This window comes from Copadichromis virginalis, linkage group LG6, assembly GCF_057382275.1.
Source record: "Copadichromis virginalis isolate Kocher_CV1m ecotype Utaka linkage group LG6, C_Virginalis_male_GT1.1, whole genome shotgun sequence".
In the NCBI taxonomy this organism is placed as follows: Eukaryota; Metazoa; Chordata; class Actinopteri; order Cichliformes; family Cichlidae; genus Copadichromis; species Copadichromis virginalis.
Window position 1 is genome coordinate 36,547,590 of NC_140623.1, and position 18,356 is coordinate 36,565,945.

General features: G+C 40.6%; 1 protein-coding gene and 1 long non-coding RNA gene across 2 annotated transcripts in view; both read right to left on the bottom strand.

Moving 5' to 3' along the window:
- Positions 1-9,489, bottom strand: part of lrpap1 (low density lipoprotein receptor-related protein associated protein 1) — a 17,102-nt gene extending 7,613 nt beyond the window's left edge. The window contains exons 1-2 of the mRNA XM_085460270.1: positions 9,115-9,489; positions 8,495-8,639 (exon numbers count right to left, since the gene is read on the bottom strand). Of these exons, the coding sequence (XP_085316396.1) occupies positions 8,495-8,639; positions 9,115-9,276 (307 nt within the window). The 5' untranslated portion in view covers positions 9,277-9,489. The remainder of the gene's footprint in view (positions 1-8,494; positions 8,640-9,114) is intronic.
- On the bottom strand, positions 3,206-4,755 carry LOC146708393 (uncharacterized). Its single transcript, XR_014921106.1, has 2 exons — positions 3,723-4,755; positions 3,206-3,642 (listed from the first exon to the last, which is right to left on the bottom strand). It is a non-coding gene; the product is annotated as an uncharacterized LOC146708393 (long non-coding RNA).
- Positions 9,490-18,356: the final 8,867 nt, after the last annotated feature.

An 18,356-nucleotide genomic window follows, 5' to 3' on the forward strand; every position in this document is an offset into this window, starting at 1 on the left:
AGATGTTACCCTGACTGACATATGATGACAGCCTTCTCTGCTTTCTTTATAGCAACTAAATACCAGCCAAACAATAACTTGGTCAACTCTACTGAGTCAAAGACCTCTGGGAAATCATTTTGGGCCAGTAAGAATAAGTCTGTGCCTAAGTTAATATGGAAAAAGTGAGCAGTAAGTTCTGATCTATTATAAAGCTATAGCTCTTTGGGGGCAGGGGTGGGACATGGTAAATGGACTGGTTCTTATATAGCACCTTTCTACTCTGAGCTCTCAAGGCTACTTGTCTCACTCACCCATTCACACAAGCACTTTCTTCTATGTAAGTGCTTTCTATCTAACATTCACACGCATTCATACTCAGATGGATGCACTGGAGAGCAACTTGGGGTTAGTATGTTGCCCAGTGATATTTGGCATGCAGACTGGAGCAGATGGTGATCAAACAAACTTCTGATTAGTAGGTAACCTGCTCTGAGTGAGCTACAGCCACCCTGGACAAAGGCCAACTTCATTGGATTTATAGGTTTCCTTTCAGGATTGTTTGAGTGCCCATGTCTGCTGTATTATATTATATTTCTGTCTATATAGCACATGATAAGTAGGGGTGCAACAATACACAAAATTCTCGGTTCGGTTCGATACTTTGGTGTCACGGTTCGATATTTTTTCGATAAAAAAAATGTTCATGCCTTTTTAATTTGTCATTTATTAAGTTTTCACGGCACATTCCGCACCACATCTCTGTGCGTTCATCATTTGTTTGAAGCCAGCTCACCTCCTGCAACTACTTTTCCGAGAATACGTGCTTCTTTTGTGGTTCGGACTCCTGACATTTCTTTGGAGGTGGAGGAACATCACAGCAATTGCTTAAAGGAGCTTGCTTCTTCGACATCTTTAAGAGTTCTAAACAAATGTCTGTCCTCCTTCTGAAAATCTTATGTATGTAAACACGCGTTGCAACTTCTTATCTTGTGCCCGTTTTTTTATTTTGACAGCGAATGCGCACCTGCGGACCACTTATGTGCAGCCCTGGTTATTTCGCTTGTCATATTGCAGCCACAGAAATTCTTTTGTCCGTGAAACCATAAAGCTGCACTTTCTTTTTGCCTTATAGTCTGATTTGTCATAACTTTTCCGTTTTGTGGTAAGCTTTTCTTTGGCTGTCACTTCTTCACCCTGACCTGTCTTATTTGGCTCAGCAGAACTAAAATATTGTGGCGAGCTCAGACAAGGAGGAGACGGAGGTGTCGTTTGGTCTTGCTTCCCGTGAGCTAGCCAGGGAGCACAGCCGTTTATTGACATCTGCAGAAGAACACTGCCGCTAGCTAACTGCTCAGCGCGGCAACAGCACAGCAACAACAACAACGCCACACAGGGCGCCCTCTGACCCCGGAAGGACACACCGTCGCAGTGAGAGGGCGTCACTCGTCACTATGGCAACATAAACAAAACATAACTGTACAAACAGAACCCCGAACAGCCCTGACCCGCTACATAGCCCCCACCTAAGGGGTCAGTCGTCCCCGACGACCCCATTACCCCACACAAAGTCCTGCAAATGTCCAGGTGCCTTCTTTTGGCGCACCGGCCGGTCACGACCGGCGGGGGAAAAGTCACTCGGGTCAGAACATGGGGTGCCACCATCATCCCACTTCTGACACCAATGTGGCGAGCTCAGACAAGGAGGAGACGGAGGTGTCGTTTGGTCTTGCTTCCCGTGAGCTAGCCAGGGAGCACAGCCGTTTATTGACATCTGCAGAAGAACACTGCCGCTAGCTAACTGGGCCCTGTTTCAGGAAGCCGGTTTGGAAAACTCAGAGTGAAAAACGACACTCACGGTTGAGTAACCCCGAACTGTCCAACTCGGAATATTCCGTTTCAGAAAGGCTGATAACAATTAGTTCAGTCAACGCGGAGTTGCTTTAACCCCAAGTGAAGCGCGCGGACGAGGATACATAAAGCCCTGATAAGCGGAGCACAGATTAAGCGAGTCACCATGGAGACGGAGGGAAAGAAGGCGCGGTCAATGTATTTCACAGCGCTTGAGGCCGAAATCCTGATGGCAGCATATGCCGATAACATGCAAATTCCGCGGAAAAAAGTAACACAGCCACAGCTGCAAAAGCATGCATGGCAAAACATAGCCGACAGAGTCAATGCGTGAGTGTTAATTTAAACATTGATCGAGGGATTTCCACCCATTTAACACGTTATTTTATCATATGTTATTTTATTTGTTATTTTATACATTTTATTTTGTGATGTGATGTGAGCGCAGGTGCAACCCAACAGGCCCCAAACGTTCCTGGCAGCAAGTAAAAATGAAATATAAAAATATAGTCCAAACAGGTGAGGTGTAATTGTATTATGAGCCATAGTGCTTGGTCTGTTTGTCCCATGTAAATCAATTGCAGTTAGAGGCTACATTAATTTTCTTTCTGTAAGCACTTATTGAAATTATCTGAGCACATTACAAGTACATATTTGCTTACTCTGTATGCTCAAATGTGGCCCGTTATAGCCAACAGAAAAAAAGCGGAGGCCCGAAAAACAGGTGGGGGTCCTCCACCACCACTACTCACAGAGGCTGAGCAGTTGGCCCTCAGCCAAAACAGTGGGCGCCCTGTGGCGGAAGGCATCTCTGCGGGGACATCCTCTGAGTCAATAACCCCGCAAGACACAAGTGCCTACATAAGGGGTAAATTCAAAATAATACATGATGTGCATACATCCTTTCTTCACAGTCACCTTTGCAGTGCGACACATTCATTTGATAAACTCTTTACCATAATGAATTATTTTGTAGTGAAGTTATTTTCCGACTGATTTTGCCTTCCCTCAGTCTTGGTTGTCTTTGAGAGCATAATGACAATGAAGTGTAAGGTGCTTGGTATGTTTGTTAATTGCCATTTGGTCCCTTGTAAGTTATAAGTGACCTGTATAAACCTCATATTCTATCAGTTGATGGTGATGGTGTACTGCATCTGGTGCAGCCTCCTGTTGAGCCAGACCAACATGCAGTTGTGAGTAATACTCCACAGATTATATGAGTTTACAGTAGAACAGCAATGTTGTCTATTTCTTTACTACAGGAAAATAATGAAGAAACATTGACAGCTGTTACAGAGGAGGAAGCAACAGAGACACTTTATGAGGTTTACATCTTTTAATACTTTGTGTACAGGAAATACAGGCGACCAATAAAGCCAGTTGAACAAAAAATCTGTTTATTCTTCTTTCAACATGTTGAGGTGATGGGTCAAAAGAAATGATTGTGACATATGGTGTCTCTGACTGCGCTTCCATCTTGTATGTCCGTGGGAGGGTCAGGATGTTCATGGTTTGGATCACTGCTGATGTTTGGTTCAGAAGGACAGTGTTCTCCTCTAATTGTGGCAATGTTGTGAAGAATCACACATGCCACAATAATGTCACATGCCCTTTCTGGGGTGACCCTGAGTCTTTGCAGGCACTGGAACCGGGCCTTAAGCATTCCGATAGTCATTTCAATTCTGGCTCTTGTCCTGCAATTAGCCAGATTATATCGCTGCTGTGGGCCCGGTTCAGGGTCAGGGTAAGGGGTAAGCAAATAGGGTAAACATGGATACCCCCTATCACCAAGCAAGTAGCCAGTGAACTCTCCTAAGACAGAAGGATACACTTCAGTTCAAATGTCCCTGAAGCAATTGGTCTTTATATATTTTAAAGTATTCTCAACTCACCATGTCCAAATTTTGTGCTCAGTGTACATTCACGGAATATTTGTGAGTCATGGACAGAGCCTGGCCACTTGGCTTCCACATTTGTGATAATGTTGGCAGCATCACATATGATCTTCACAGTGCAGAGAACACAAATTAGCATCCATTACTATAATGAAATAATTTGTTAGTTTGACATGCTACAGGGAACTATGTACCTGTACATTAATGCTGTGGAAAGACTTCCTGTTCACATAGTCTCCTTCATTTACTGAAGGAGCAATGATTGGAATGTGAGTGCCATCTGTACAGCCAATCACGCCTGGGAACCCTGAAAATAAATGTGCAATTTAAGTAGTAGTCCAAGTATCACCACATCATGCATTAAGTTTTGTTCATCCTGATACCTGCAATTTTGTGGCATCCCTCTTTGATAAATCTTGTGGGTCTGTGACCGGGGAACACCACAAACGAGTACAGGAGACGTTTCAGTGCAACTGTAACATTCCTGACTGCCCGACAGACGGTAGCCTTGGAAACGTGCTCAGCGTCACCAATATTATACAGAAAGCTCCCGTTTGCAAAAAACCGAAGTGCAATACAAATAATATGCAATGAACTGAGAGCATGTCCGCGATGTGTCACATGCGTAATATATGGCCTGAGGATGTTATCCAAATAAATTATAGATTGTGCTGAGAAACGGTAACGTTCGCACAGAAAATCATCAGGAAATGATAAAATGTCCAAACGCGCTCTGATCACTCTCTCCCGGCGGAGAGCTCTGCGGAGAATTTGGGCTTCACGATCTACTGGCTCTTCAAGGAAGTGGCACGCCATGTCCGACACTTCCTACTGTCAGGTTTCCGACAAAGGGGCGGAGACAGTCAGGGTTAGTTGTAGTAAACCTGCTAGGGGGCAGGTTAGCTTCACGGAGTGTGTCGTCATAGTGACTCACTCAGGCTGCAGCTGAACTCGCTTTGTGAAACCGAAAACCCAGAGTTTTCGTTAACTCAGGGTATACTTACTCAGTTTTTCCACTAAACCGGCTTCCTGAAACAGGGCCCTGCTCAGCGCCGCAACAGGAGAGCAACAACAACAACAACAACACCACACAGGGCGCCCTCTGACCCCGGAAGGACACACCGTCGCAGCGAGAGGGCGTCACCCGTCACTATGGCAATAAAAACAAAACATAACTGTACAAACAGAACCCCGAACAGCCCTGACCCGCTACAATATATATGTCCTGCTGCTTTTACACACGCACTCACATAACGCTCAGCGATTCTCTGCGCGATCAACCTCTCAGATGTTTAAGCTTGCTGCAGGAGATTTCACTTGTCATGTTTGCATAGTAAGCTAACGATTGATAAGACGATGTCAGAGGAATTGGTGCGCAAATTATCATCACTCACCAATCAGTGCTGTCGCTCTCTATACACAGTGCGCAATTGCAAAGTGAAAGCAAAAAACAAGCGCAAATTCAAACGCGATTTCAATATGTCACATATTGACAGTGGCTCACCGATGCCAATGACATAATTACCCAGCTACATTTCCGAAAGAATGCAAAAGCATTGACATATATTTTTCCTTCCTACGATAGGCCGACGGGCAGGGCAGAGATAAATTTTGGTAGCCAGAAAAATCGCTAGCCCAGGGACGTTGGGCAGGCGATTTTGCGAGCCCTGTATCTGATTGAGGAATCACTCATCTTTGGAAAAGAGAGTTTATTACAGAGAAATGGCTCTTTCCAAAATAAAAGCGGTACTATACGCTTCTTCTGGGCTATATTCTCAGCAGCATATTAAACATATCAGGTCCCCATAAGGAGAATCATGTGCTAACGGCTGTCTAAATGACTCAGGTAAAGTTTGTAGCATGCTGCTTGTTGTTTTCTGCTTCCACTTGTCTTTGCACTAGGATGATGTCGGCGTAAATGTGCAGTCATATTCGTTGTGTTCCCACTGGTGCTGTCAGCTTAAATCTCGTTGAAATGACCTTAACGCCACAACGGCAAATCTCCGTTAACGAGCTACCGCGGATCGCCCCGTGCATGGGGCTGGACGGCCAACACGTTAACGAGCTAACTGCGCTAACACACTAGCTCCCACCCATGTAATTGAGCATTGCGTGGCACATCCAACATACTGTTTTACTTTAGTCCATGACACGCTTACCTTCAGGGTCATACGTCACATGAAAACCAAAATAGTTCCAAACGCCAGATCTGAATGAGGGTGGGAGAGGTTCAATTTGCCATGTTGCAAGGAGAGCGTAACTTCTGTCTCGCTAGCTTGCCCTGCCCTCAGTGAATCTGCGTTCGACTACTCCGCCTAGGCTGCACTGTCGAGCGCAGATCCACTGAGCGCTCAACACAGACAGCATCGTCAGAAGGAAAGTTGATAAAATAAATTAAAAATTTATTTTGTATTCGATACATATGCCTACCGAACCGAAAGCACTGTATCGAACAGTTCAATATCGATACGAGTATCGTTGCACCCCTAATGATAAGGCTGCCAATGGCTTTTAAAAACAACCTAGAATGAATATTTTTTCAAGACATTAAGTAGTATTTGTCAATTAATTAATTTAGTAGCAGTGGCATCGTGAACAACCCCACAATTTTGCAGAATGTCTACATCATAAAGTGAATAAGACAAGAGATAATAATAATAATAATAATATTAATAATAATAATAATAATAACGATAATAAGCACATTCAAAAACCTTCAGGAAAGATAACTATTATTATTGGCAAATAAAAAGGTAAATATTTGTCAGTGACTGTTGACCTGTCCAGGGTGTACCAGCCACGCTCCAGTTATTCTGTGACCCTGAACTGAATAAGTGGTCAAAAAAAAAAAATTGATGAATTTGGCAAATTGAAAAACAAAGCATATAAAGATGGACTTGGGACTGAGAAATCTCTGCCCTCATTATTCTCCAGTAAACGTTTATTGTAGGTGCTGATTCAGCACCATCACAGCATTTTTGCAAATCACCAGTGTCATTTATTAACTTCAATAAGTGTGTTTACATATACAGCATGCTAGTTTAAAATCTTTATTAAGACCGTAGAAAATCTCTGTGGTGCTGGAGGAGTTAAACAGTTTACATTGCACACTTTCATCGTTGTGTGTTTACGTTCTCCGACTGACCGGTGTGAGGAGTGTCTTTTGACATATAAAATACATCAAGAACAAGCGCAGAGGAAATGAAGGTAATGAGGGAGACAAAATGACTGTGAAGCTCAATTAGAATGAGTTAAGGAGAAGGACAGGATTCAGCATGGAAAAGATGACTCGGCGTGCTCCTTAAAAAATTATATTTAGCCAGCTAAAGGAGGGACTGTGTTGCTCTGCCTGTAGCAGGAAGGTCACTGCACCACAGGGGAGCGAGGAAGGAGAGGAACCAGAGCAGGTGGACTGCTGGCCGAGCTCTCACAAGGAATAAAGGGAGATACAGTATGCCTATCCTTTAAAATCATACAATAGGACCTCAGTCTAAACACTGCTAAATACTACATAAAGAATATCTAAAGTGTAATTCAAAATACAGAAATATCTTTTTACCCACAGCCTGAATAGCACATAAAATAAAATTGGTATGCTTTTAGTAACTCATCTGCCAGGTGACAAGTGAACAGATTAAGTGAGATATGAAGAGTGCTACTGATAACAGCAGGAAGGAGCAGTGGGGGAAATCACTACCACAGCTTAGAAGTATGACCTTCAGAGTTTATTTTAAATGACAAACCAGTACATCAGAATGTTTACTCCGGTTAAACTTTTACTTTTATGGTCAAGTATGTGATCCTTAAACTTTGCCATGTTTAGCACATATACTATAAAAAGTACATGTACTTAATCTATCATTAAACATTTTCTTTGTCTTTGTTCGATTGACATCTACAGTATATGCCTTGACTAAATTAGACCTACCTAAACAATCTGTCTTAACATGTCTCTTTTTAGCACTGGGTTTAAATGACATTGAAATTCAGAAAGTTTGTAAAAGTTAGATTCAAGATTATTATTATTTTCTTACACCACTAGCAAAGCAATTTAGGACCCGTTTCATGTCTACAGTGGCAAGAAAAATGGAGGATCTCAGACAGTTTTACAAGATAAAACTTCTGTAAAGTCTTTTGTTTGTGTTTTTGCATGAAAGGATTTCGTTTTATTATTTTCCAAGGTTTAAAACAAAAACTAAAGATGCTGTTCTCAAGCCAGGTGTCATTAACCTTCTGCTTTCCCATATTAGACAAAAAGAAAATTAAAAGGAATAACTTTAAATTCATTAACTCTAAAAATATCTGTCTTTTTGATGAGAGAAGATGGCTCTTACCAACGCATCGTGACCCACTGATTAGAGAGGCAAGATAAGATGCTGAAGATGGAACTACTATGCAGGAGAGAAGGAGGCAGATCACAGAGGGGGTTCATAAATGTAATTGAAGAGGACATACAGAGGGTTGCAGTGGCAGAGAGGATGGAAGATGATGCTAGGGATAGGCTAGATGATCTGCTGTGGTGGCCCCTAAAGGAAGCAGTGAAAGGAGAGGAAGAAGAAGAAATCCTGTGATACTCTCTGTTCCTGTTTTTTTGTTGGCTTTAGTGACTACCAGTGTGTTAGGATACGTTGCAGTCATTATTACTAATCAAACCCATAAAAAATGTCAGTACAGGGATTGTTAAAGATGGTGATTAAGGATCTAGAGGAAACTGACTCAGGACAAAGCTCTAACTACTGCTGATTGAAGCAGTCTGCAGTTTGTCTTACCATGGAAGTTGCGCCTGAGCTGGGCCTCCTTCTCCCCATTTTCATCGAATCCCTCCACCTTCATTTTTTTCCACTGCAGCTCATCTTTCTCCTGGATCTTCAGGTCACTGTGCAGCTCAGCCTGTCGGACTGGAGACAACTGCATCTGTTAAATCCAAAAGAGTAGAAAATGTTGGCTTTGTTAGACAGGCAGAGGGAGAAAGTTTGCAGAAACAGAAAAGTACACAGAGAGATTTTTTTTTTTCCATAATCCTACTGGAGAATTTTGCTCACAATAACAGTCTATTAAATATTGACCAAAGGTCTGATGAGGCAGCTGAAGAGGCAGTTAAATGCTAAATGATGCTCACTGGGATTAGCCGCAGTAAAACGCATTTTTCAACAATTTTCCAATACCAAGCTTGGCCCACCGTCTTAGCTGTAAGTACCAACTTCACAATGAACAAAAGACGCCTGATTTTTTTTTCCAACTAAGGAAACGTCCACCTGATCCCCTGGGTCTGTGCATAGCTCAGTACGTCGATCATGTATCTCTTATTGCCCTGTCTTCATTGTTTCAGCATTTTCCTCAAATTATTTGTGCTACATGAATCGTGCTGTTGATCGTCTTAAATACATACCCTTTGAGCTTTCTCCCAGACCTGGTTTAGCTTAGCTATCCTGAACTCCACTGCCTGCCCATCTCTGTCGTTCGGTTTGGGCTCATTCAGCTCCCGGGAGTATTTCCCGGCCATTACACCAACGCCGAGACACAAAGCTGCGAACAAACACTGCAGCCTCATTTTCAAAACAACTCTGCGCAACTAACGACAGAAAAACACCACCAAAATACTTAAATGAACCACACAGCACCACAAACGGGGTATTGTTGTGATTCACTGGAGTACCGAAAGTCATATGCTCAAAAGAGGCGGGCATTTCCGCGAGAAGTGCACTGTGGGATATGTATTTTCTTGGCGCAGCCTTTCTGTAGCTACTAAAGCGGAAAGAGCGTTCCTTGAACTACACTGGAAATGCCGCTCTGCGCTGTTACCTAGCAACAAGGCTGCAGACTCCGACAGCAAATAGAAAGCCTCCACGCGTTTACTGTACTAGTATGGATGCTGTCTCTATTTTCAAGTACCCGTTGAAAAGACCAAGTAACTTTAAAACACTGGGATGACGGAAACACCGCTTTCTTAAAGGAGATACCAAAGAAGATACCTGTTAACTGGATGCGAAGTTTTTCTAAAAGAAAACGAAAAGAATTTGATATCCATTATTATTATTATTATTATTATTATTATTATTGGATACTGTGTAAAATATAAGTAAAAACAAAAAGCAATGATTTGCAAATCTCATAAGCCCATATGTTATTCACAAAACTACACAGAAAACATATAAAATGCATAAGCTGAAAAATGTTTTTCAGCTTATGCATTTTAAGCTGAAAAACATTTTTTCAGCTTAAAATGAAAAATGTTCTCATTTGTTGTTGGTACCTACAGCTAAGAAGGTGGGCCATTAGTTAACACTTCAATAAAAATGTTAACTAATGTTAAACTTGATGGCAGCAACCTGTTTTACTACTTGTGTAGCATCGCCTCTTCTTTTAACTACAGTCTCTAAGTATCAGTCCTGGGTACCTTTTGTGTTTAATGATACAGCAAATGTTTTCAGTTGGTGAAAGAACTGAACTGCACACAGGCCAGTTTAGCATTGAAAGGCTACCTAAAGATTTGACTTTTTGTTTTATTACAATAAAAGGTAAAACATTTACAAAAATCAAGCCTGTACATGAGTGACACCACCTATTAACACGGTGTGGTAGAAAAGAAAGATAATATAATATAAAACTCATAAAAATAAGCCAGCAAACAAACAGAAACCCTGCAAATCAAACCAGAACAAACAAACAAACCAAAACAGGCAAACAGATAAAAAACTAAAAACTGTGTGATCCTTCAAAATTGATCTAAATGCCAAAAAATGTATAAGGAGAAAAGCTTTTATTGTTTGAAATCACTGAGAAACAGAAGAAAACTACTTTTACAGTTTGGGTCAGTGGTCAGTTACCTTAAAAGTTTAAAGGAGTTAAAACAAACACACACACACACACACACACACACACACACACACACACACACACACACACACACACACACACACTATTATTAATAGTTGGTTTTGCTCACTGCATATCAAAAAAAGCTGAGATAATCAAAATTTTTGAGAGACAAAATACATTTTTTATTATTGATCCGACCTTGAGTATATTGTTTCTATAACGTTCATGCTTATATACCACAATAACTGAAGTGAATTCAGTTAGACTATATTAAACTGTGAGGACAAAAAAAGTGAGACAGAAACACATTATACTGCACTTCTTGATAAAATTGTTTCAGAACTTTATTGTCAATAAATCTGATCCAGCTGAAACTGAATTGAAGTGAAGTGAGGCTGGGAGAGAGAAAAACAATAATGGGTTTGTGGGCGCGTGCTATGCAGCATCTCACAGGCGGCATCAAAAGTCCAAAACAAATCACACAGTCATTTGATCAGAAATCTAACACAGTCCTTCAGGATGAATCCAGTCATATTCCCAACATAATGTAGACATTAGTGTTTAAAAGTTTAAAATTTGATCATCTAAAAATGAAAAGATTTACATGTGCATATATTGAAATTTGAAGACACAGCCTGCCAAAAGCAAATAAACAGATGTTTCTGTGATTTTGCAGGGTTCAGTGCATAAAGTAAGAATCATTGCCACAACACAACAACAGAATATTCATGCAATAATGGATCAAACTTACAAGCAAAATTAGAGGGTGCATATAAAAAGAGGAACAGAGGCAGAAAGCTGAAGCATCTAATGTTTGATGAATGCTGATGTATTCATGCCTGGATTTAATTGCAATTTCCTACCCGGTTGTATAAAATGTGAAAAACAAAGTCAGACAAATGTTCAATAAATATCCTTTCAGGTTAAAACATTTTTAGCACCCATTTAGAGCACTGTTAATCAAACGGCGTTTCTACAAACTATGTACCCCTTTTGATGAACCAAATTAATTCATAGTTAGAATAATTTGGCTGTTATAACTCTTTACTTTCATCAGTTGGTGTTCATTTACATATGTAAGAAACTAAAAAAAGAATCAAAACGTTCTTGAAATTTTCAGCCCTTATTTCTCTCTCAGCATTTTTTTGTTTTTAATCTCTATTTACAGCTTCTACAGCTAACAGGCGTTGGTATTTAATGAGCAGAAATGTCCACCAGGAATCTGCTACTGATTGAGCCGCACTTAATTAATCTGTCTACCTGCCAATGGACAGCTGGCTAGCATGAAAGGTCAACACCACCCAGTAAAAATATCAGAAAATTGCAAAAAAAGTATACTTTTCATTCTCTGTCCCATCACAGTGGTCTACCTCACCTGCAGCATCCCCATATGCATCTGTGCACACTCAGTGAGCAATGTTTGAGTGAGTTAACTGATGAATAAATAACTAAACTTTCTCTTCCTTTCTATTTTGTTGGTAAATTTTTAGCAAGAACGGTTTGTGCTGTTGCACTGAAGTAAGAGTCTATGCCTTGTGCAAGTTTTATCTGAGTGTCTCTAGTTTCTTCCCATAATTCAAAGAGAAAATGTTCAATGATTATAACTGTTAGGCTGGCTATTGTAATTCGTTATTATTGATCCAAAATGCTGCAATGAGAATACTGACAGGGACTGGAAAAAGAGAGCCAATTTCTTCCATATTGGCTTCTCTTTAATGGCTCCCTGTTAAATCCAGAATCAATTTTAAAATCCTTGTGTTAAGGTCTTGTATAATCAGGTACCATCCATCTTAAAGATGTCATAGTACCATATTGCCCCAGTGGAGCACTTCCCGTGCAGACTTCTGGTTTACTTGTGGTTCCAGGATATTTAAAAGTAGAATGGGAGGCAGAGCCTTCACTTTCAGACTCCTTTTCTGTGAAACCAGCTCCCAGTTTGGATTCACTGAGACAGACACCCTCTCTACTTTAAAGATTAGGGTTAAAATGTTCCTTTTTGATAAAGCATATAGTCAGGGTTGGATCAAGTGAACCTGAATGAGTAATGCTGCAATAGGTCGTGGCTACTGAGGGCTTCCCATGATACAGTGGGTGGACCTTTTTCAGTCACTATGTGCTTCCACACCACACTGCATGTAATCATGAATCTCTGGCTCTGTTTACAGTCTGTCTGTTATTCTGGCTTCCTCATATCATCCACAGCCTGTCGTGCCAGATGACTGCCCCTCCCTTAGCCCAGTTCTGCAGGAGGATTCTTCCTATTGAAGTGGAGTTTTTCCTTCCCACTGTCGTCAAGTGCTTCCTCAAAGGGTCTCGTTTGATTGTTGGATTTTCTCCCTAATATTCTAGGATCTGTACCTTAAAATATAAAGCATCTGGAGGTGACTGTTGTTGTGATTTGTCTCTCTCTCTCTCTCTCACTTTCTCTGTTGCTCTCTTTAATTGAACTGAAAATTGAATAATATGAAATCGGCCATATGGGCACAGGCATGTATGAATGGTCTCTGTTTCTCTCTGTGTGCAGCTTTGTGATAGTTTGGGGAAAAAAAGCATGTGTGCTCCTGTAAAAACGTGTCAAATGAGATGCACACAGGAGTATTGTAATTAAATAAGCAAGAAAATCAAGTTGCCAAAACTCTTAGTAAAGTCAACAGCAGTCACAAGAGAAAAATCAAATGAAAAATGATTCAAAATGTACTCTTGCCTTGACATTTTATCTTTTTTTTTTAAACAGTGCACAAAGACAATATGTCTATAGATTAAAAAATATGACACTGGGCCAGAATTTCTGGCCCAACTCTGGCAAAAGTCCCTGGAGAGGTAACTCAAGAAGGGGAGAGAGACATTAGGCCAGTGGGAAGCTGTGTCACAACAAGGAGCGCCACAGTGGCACGACTGTTATATAAAGCATGCTTGATGATGGCATCATTTTGTCTCCCTTCAGCTTCCATTAGGTGGAAAGACAGAAATTGTTTGAGATGTTGTATGAAAGCAGTGAGACACAGGAGAAAAAGAAGAGTGAAACAAGTGAAGCACAAACTGAAAAATGGAGAAAGCAAAAAGGAGAAAGGAAACGACAAAAAAGGGAAAAACTCTCAGTTAGCAGACATTTGATCAGCGGGGCTCGATGTCTTGTGGGTGTTAAGGAAAGTCATAATGAAATAAAGAGTATATTCAATCAGTGACCTGAAACAAACACAGTCGTTAAGACCAAGCCACTGCAATAAACAGGCTTCGATTATCTTATTACTTGTGCTAATACAACCACAGAGAACAACAGGAGCAGGCATCGCATTAGTGTGGAGTATAGCTCTGCTTGGAAAAGCTCCTCATCAACAAAACTTTCAACATATTAAAATCTGTCGACAACTATTTCAAGGTTGTTTCAACAGAGCTGGCAATAATTTTCTTATATATGAACAATACCCAGTGTCCTATATAGTATGCTTTTCTAAATAACTCTTGGTGAAGTAAAAACTGTTGTTAAGTGTTAATGCATATTTAATGGCTACTGAAATTTCAACTACGTTTGCTGACAGAGAAAACAAATAGAGTTAATTCCCCCCGCTATTTGTTTTTAATTATATATTTTTCTTTTAATTATCACTCTATGCAAACCAGATGAACCCTTTGATTTAGCAGCTCTTTTCACATTCTCTGGAAAAGAAATTTACTTGGATTTTCATCTTTATTTTGAATCCTGTTGTAGGAGGTGAAAATGAAATAAAAAAAGAATCTTAACCTCAACGATGTCTAAATTAAAAGACTATATTGCTGAGTCAGTTTGTGCTACATAAAGATAACTTGCTGTGCTGTGCAAAACACTTGAGCCACGCTTCATTATGAAAATGGGAAAGAGGTGGAGAAATGTTTTAAAATATGTTCAAGCAATCACGGAAAAAAGTATATAAAGCAAAAAAAAAATTTGGCCAATTCTAATAAGCCTAAAAGTCGATATTTAGTATGACGGCCTTTATTCTTCAGCAAAGCCTGAACTTTAACCCTGTAAAGCTGAAACCATGAAATAATTGAAAATTGTGTTTATTGAAACCTCTGACAATTAAAAACAAAAAACAAGAAAACAAAACAACTTTGTGTTCATATCCTCCTGAGAACCAAGAAAACTGCCACTGTTACGTGAGGCTTTTCTCGCTGTTTCAGCCACCCTTCCACTGAGGCCATTTCTGATGAGACTTCAGCAAAGCACAGACGAATCAACTCAAGGTCCAGATGTATCGCTCACGTCTTGTGCCAGTTATTCCTATTTCTTAATAATATTCAGATACTGTTCATCTGCCACTACTTCTTTTGTCCCCCACTTGTCCAATTTCCTCAAAAGGACACACTACACACCATCCTGAGATATGCGAAGTTTTCAGTTAGTAGCTTTTTAGGAATCACCTTGTTGGTAGAAGACAAAATACGACTCTATGTCTGTCAAATGTGTTTTTTCTCTCTCTCTCTTTAAAAAAAAAAAAAAATTACTAAAGGAATGGGAATAAATAATATGTTTTTGTGACAGGCTGCCAGTAAAAAAGTGGCTAAAGACACAACTTAAAATTGGTTATTTGCTAGGTTGACAAATCACAGGTTCATCTCTTGAGTTAAGTGCCTTTATATGCTTGAATGATTAATAGAGCAGTTTTAAGTGGCTATACTATAAAGACACATCTCCTGGATGCACTGGTACGCATCTTCAGTGATGTATCCTAGGGTCATCAGGTGTTTCGGGTCTCACAACATCATACACCCTCGCCCAGGCAACCCAGCCGGTGGTGATCAGGCCCCGACTTGTGTACCAGTAGCTACCCACGGATCAGCCCTCTTGATCCACAGCCACCTTGTGGCTTTCTCTGCCGCTTCACTCACAGCCTGGATGGCTCTCTTCTTGGCTGCCCCAGCCACGCCCAGCCGGCCTAGGACTTTGCAGAGTGATCGTCCTGCAAAGCCCCTACAACCCACTTCTATGGGCTCATAGAAAGTCTTCCAGCCCCTTCCCCTGCACTCCTGCACTAGTTCCTGGTACTTTCCTCGTTTCCTTTCATTGGCCTCCTCAATCCGCTCTTCCCAGGGCACTGTGAGTTCCAGCATGATCAGCTGTTTTGAGGCCTCAGAAATAATTATCATGTCTGGCCGGAGTGATGTTTTTGCAATGTTCTGAGGGAACTTTAGTTGTTTACCCAGGTCAGCCTGTAGCTGCCAATCAGAGGCTGTGTTGAGGTGGCCAGTTGTCAAATGTGGGCGCACCTGGGGTTTCTCTCCAGCCTTAATAAAAGAGATTACCTTCCTCGGAGCATGATGATGCTTGCTGGTGCTGATTGCTGAGGCAATCTTTTCAGCAACTACTCTGAGCACCTGGTCGTGCCGCCAACGATACCAACCATCGGCCAGGGCCCTTGGGCAGCTGCTAAGGAGGTGTTCTAGGGTCCCTCTTCCAGAGCACAGGGGACAGGCAGGTGTCTCGCTCTTTCCCCACAGATGGAGGTTAGGGTTAGGGCTTAAGAAACAAACAAACAAACAAATAAAACACAAGTTAGAAAGCGGGCAACATCCAAAGAAAAACTTTGAAAGACCATCAGAAAACATGGAGAGCTAATAAATAAACTTGCAAGAAATTCTGGCTCTTTGGATGCAAGATATAATGAAAATAAAGGCAACTCAAGATTTTGCACAGCACTCTACATGAAGTTTAATGAATTTTATTTAGGTTCAACTGAAAAGAATGATTGAATTATTGTCATGCAGTCCATACATGCACATCAGATGCATATTTAGTGAAACATGTTCAAAGTCAGCATTTGTCTTTCATCTGATTTTCTCTGTACCAGCCAAACCTGAGCTTTTGAAAAAGATGAGTAAGACAACCCAAAAGACAAAAAAGGGGAGTGCAAAACCCCCATCTTGGTTGGCATTTGCAGCAATCTTTGTACTATGAAGCAGATCTTGTGCAAATTTGCCAGATGTCTGTGTCCAAGCACAGCACCTGGTGCATTCTGTCTGAGCAGGACTCATGTTCAAAATGTTGTTGGACTGTCTCTTCTTCATCTGCATAGCTCCATATAAATGAGAGCTCTGTTGTAAAGCAACTGCAGCTAATTCAATGACATGAATCATGTATGGAACTATACCACATTATATTTTGGGCTTTTATTTTGTTTTTCATATATTTGTTACTATTTGAGCCATCATCATGTCCTCTTTCCTGTTACTTGTTGTTATTGCAGACTTCCTCTCCATTTCTACTGGTGCCTACTGCCTATTTATAGCAAATTGCATTAAAGTAATTCAGAAATGTCTGTGCTAACTTTAGACACTGGCTGATACATAAAATCTGCGATATGGATTTTTCCTCATGTCTGCAGTGCAGAGCTTTGTTTGTTCTCATTTTGAGTAAAATAAAACCTGTTTTGTTGGCCCGCGACCTCTGACATCATTGATGTAGTTTCCAGCCTGAAATGTCAGCGTGAAATTTAAAAATGGATGTGGTTGAGGTGCCACTAATAGCACATGTACTAACATGTAAAGTGCTGCCAGTAATGTGTCCTTCCACCATACAATCAGCTTCACTGATCTGAAAAACTCAATTCATTTACACCAGCAAATGCTGTTATTTAAGCCATATTTCACTTTTTAAATTTCAGCTCCAGCTTGGTACACTATTATGGATAAACTATTCCTGGAGCCATTGTAAGGGTAAAGTAATTGGTTAAGGACCAATGAAGGGAGAGTGGGAATTTTCTCAGAGTTTTAGGAGAGTTTTCTCTGTGATTGCAATAACTTTATGCCTCCATGTTATATACAGACATAAAATCTGTTTAGCAAGACCTTGTTTGACGAATGAGTTGACAAAACTTCAGACATACAGTATAGGAAAGGATCAGTGTGACACCCAAATGAGCAAAAAGTTAAACTAACCATAAATGTAAGTGCTGATAAGGATGGTTTGTTATCCAGGTTTACAGACGGTGTATGTGCTGCAGACAAGCACAACATGAAGAAAACATTTCCTCAAAAACAAATTACAAGATTAAGAATTAGCATACTAGTTATGAACGTTTGTTGATGGTTAACACTGATGTTATCAAAGATAGAAAGATAGAAAAAAAGCAAACTGCAGATAAAATAATTCGTAAAGGTTAGGTTTAAAGTTTTCATCAATATAAAGAATCTAAACCTCCACAAACCTTCCCTCTTCTCTTCTTCTTAGACTGCAAACAGTCCAAAATGCAGCAGCCCGCCTTTTAACAGGTACCAGGAAATTTTGCCATATTACCCCTGTCCTAGCTAGCCTGCATTGGCTGCCCGTAAAGTACCGTATTCAATTTAAAATATTACTTCTTACTTTCAAAACTATTAATAAATTAGCGCCAAGTTATCTTAGCGAACTTCTCAAACCACATACTCCTGCTAGAACACTCAGATCTGCCACTCAACTACTTCTGACCCAACCCAGATCTCGACTGAAGTCTCGGGGTGACCGTGCGTTTGCTCTGGCTGCCCCGGTACTGTGGAACACCCTTCCTCTCGACCTCCGCGCATCTGATTCCATTGCACTGTTCAAATCACGATTAAAAACCCACTTATTCAATCTTGCCTTTCCCTCTAGTTAATATTTCTTTTATGATTTTATATCACACACTTTTATGCTCATTTAAATTCTTGTTTGCTCTGTACCTGTTGCTTTCCTATGTATTAGTGGCAGTTATCTGCTTGCATATTTAGTACTTGCTTTGGTCCTATTTCTATTATCCTCCTCATATACTCTATTTTACTTGTTAAGCACCTTGGCATACCCTTGGTTTTTAAGTGTGC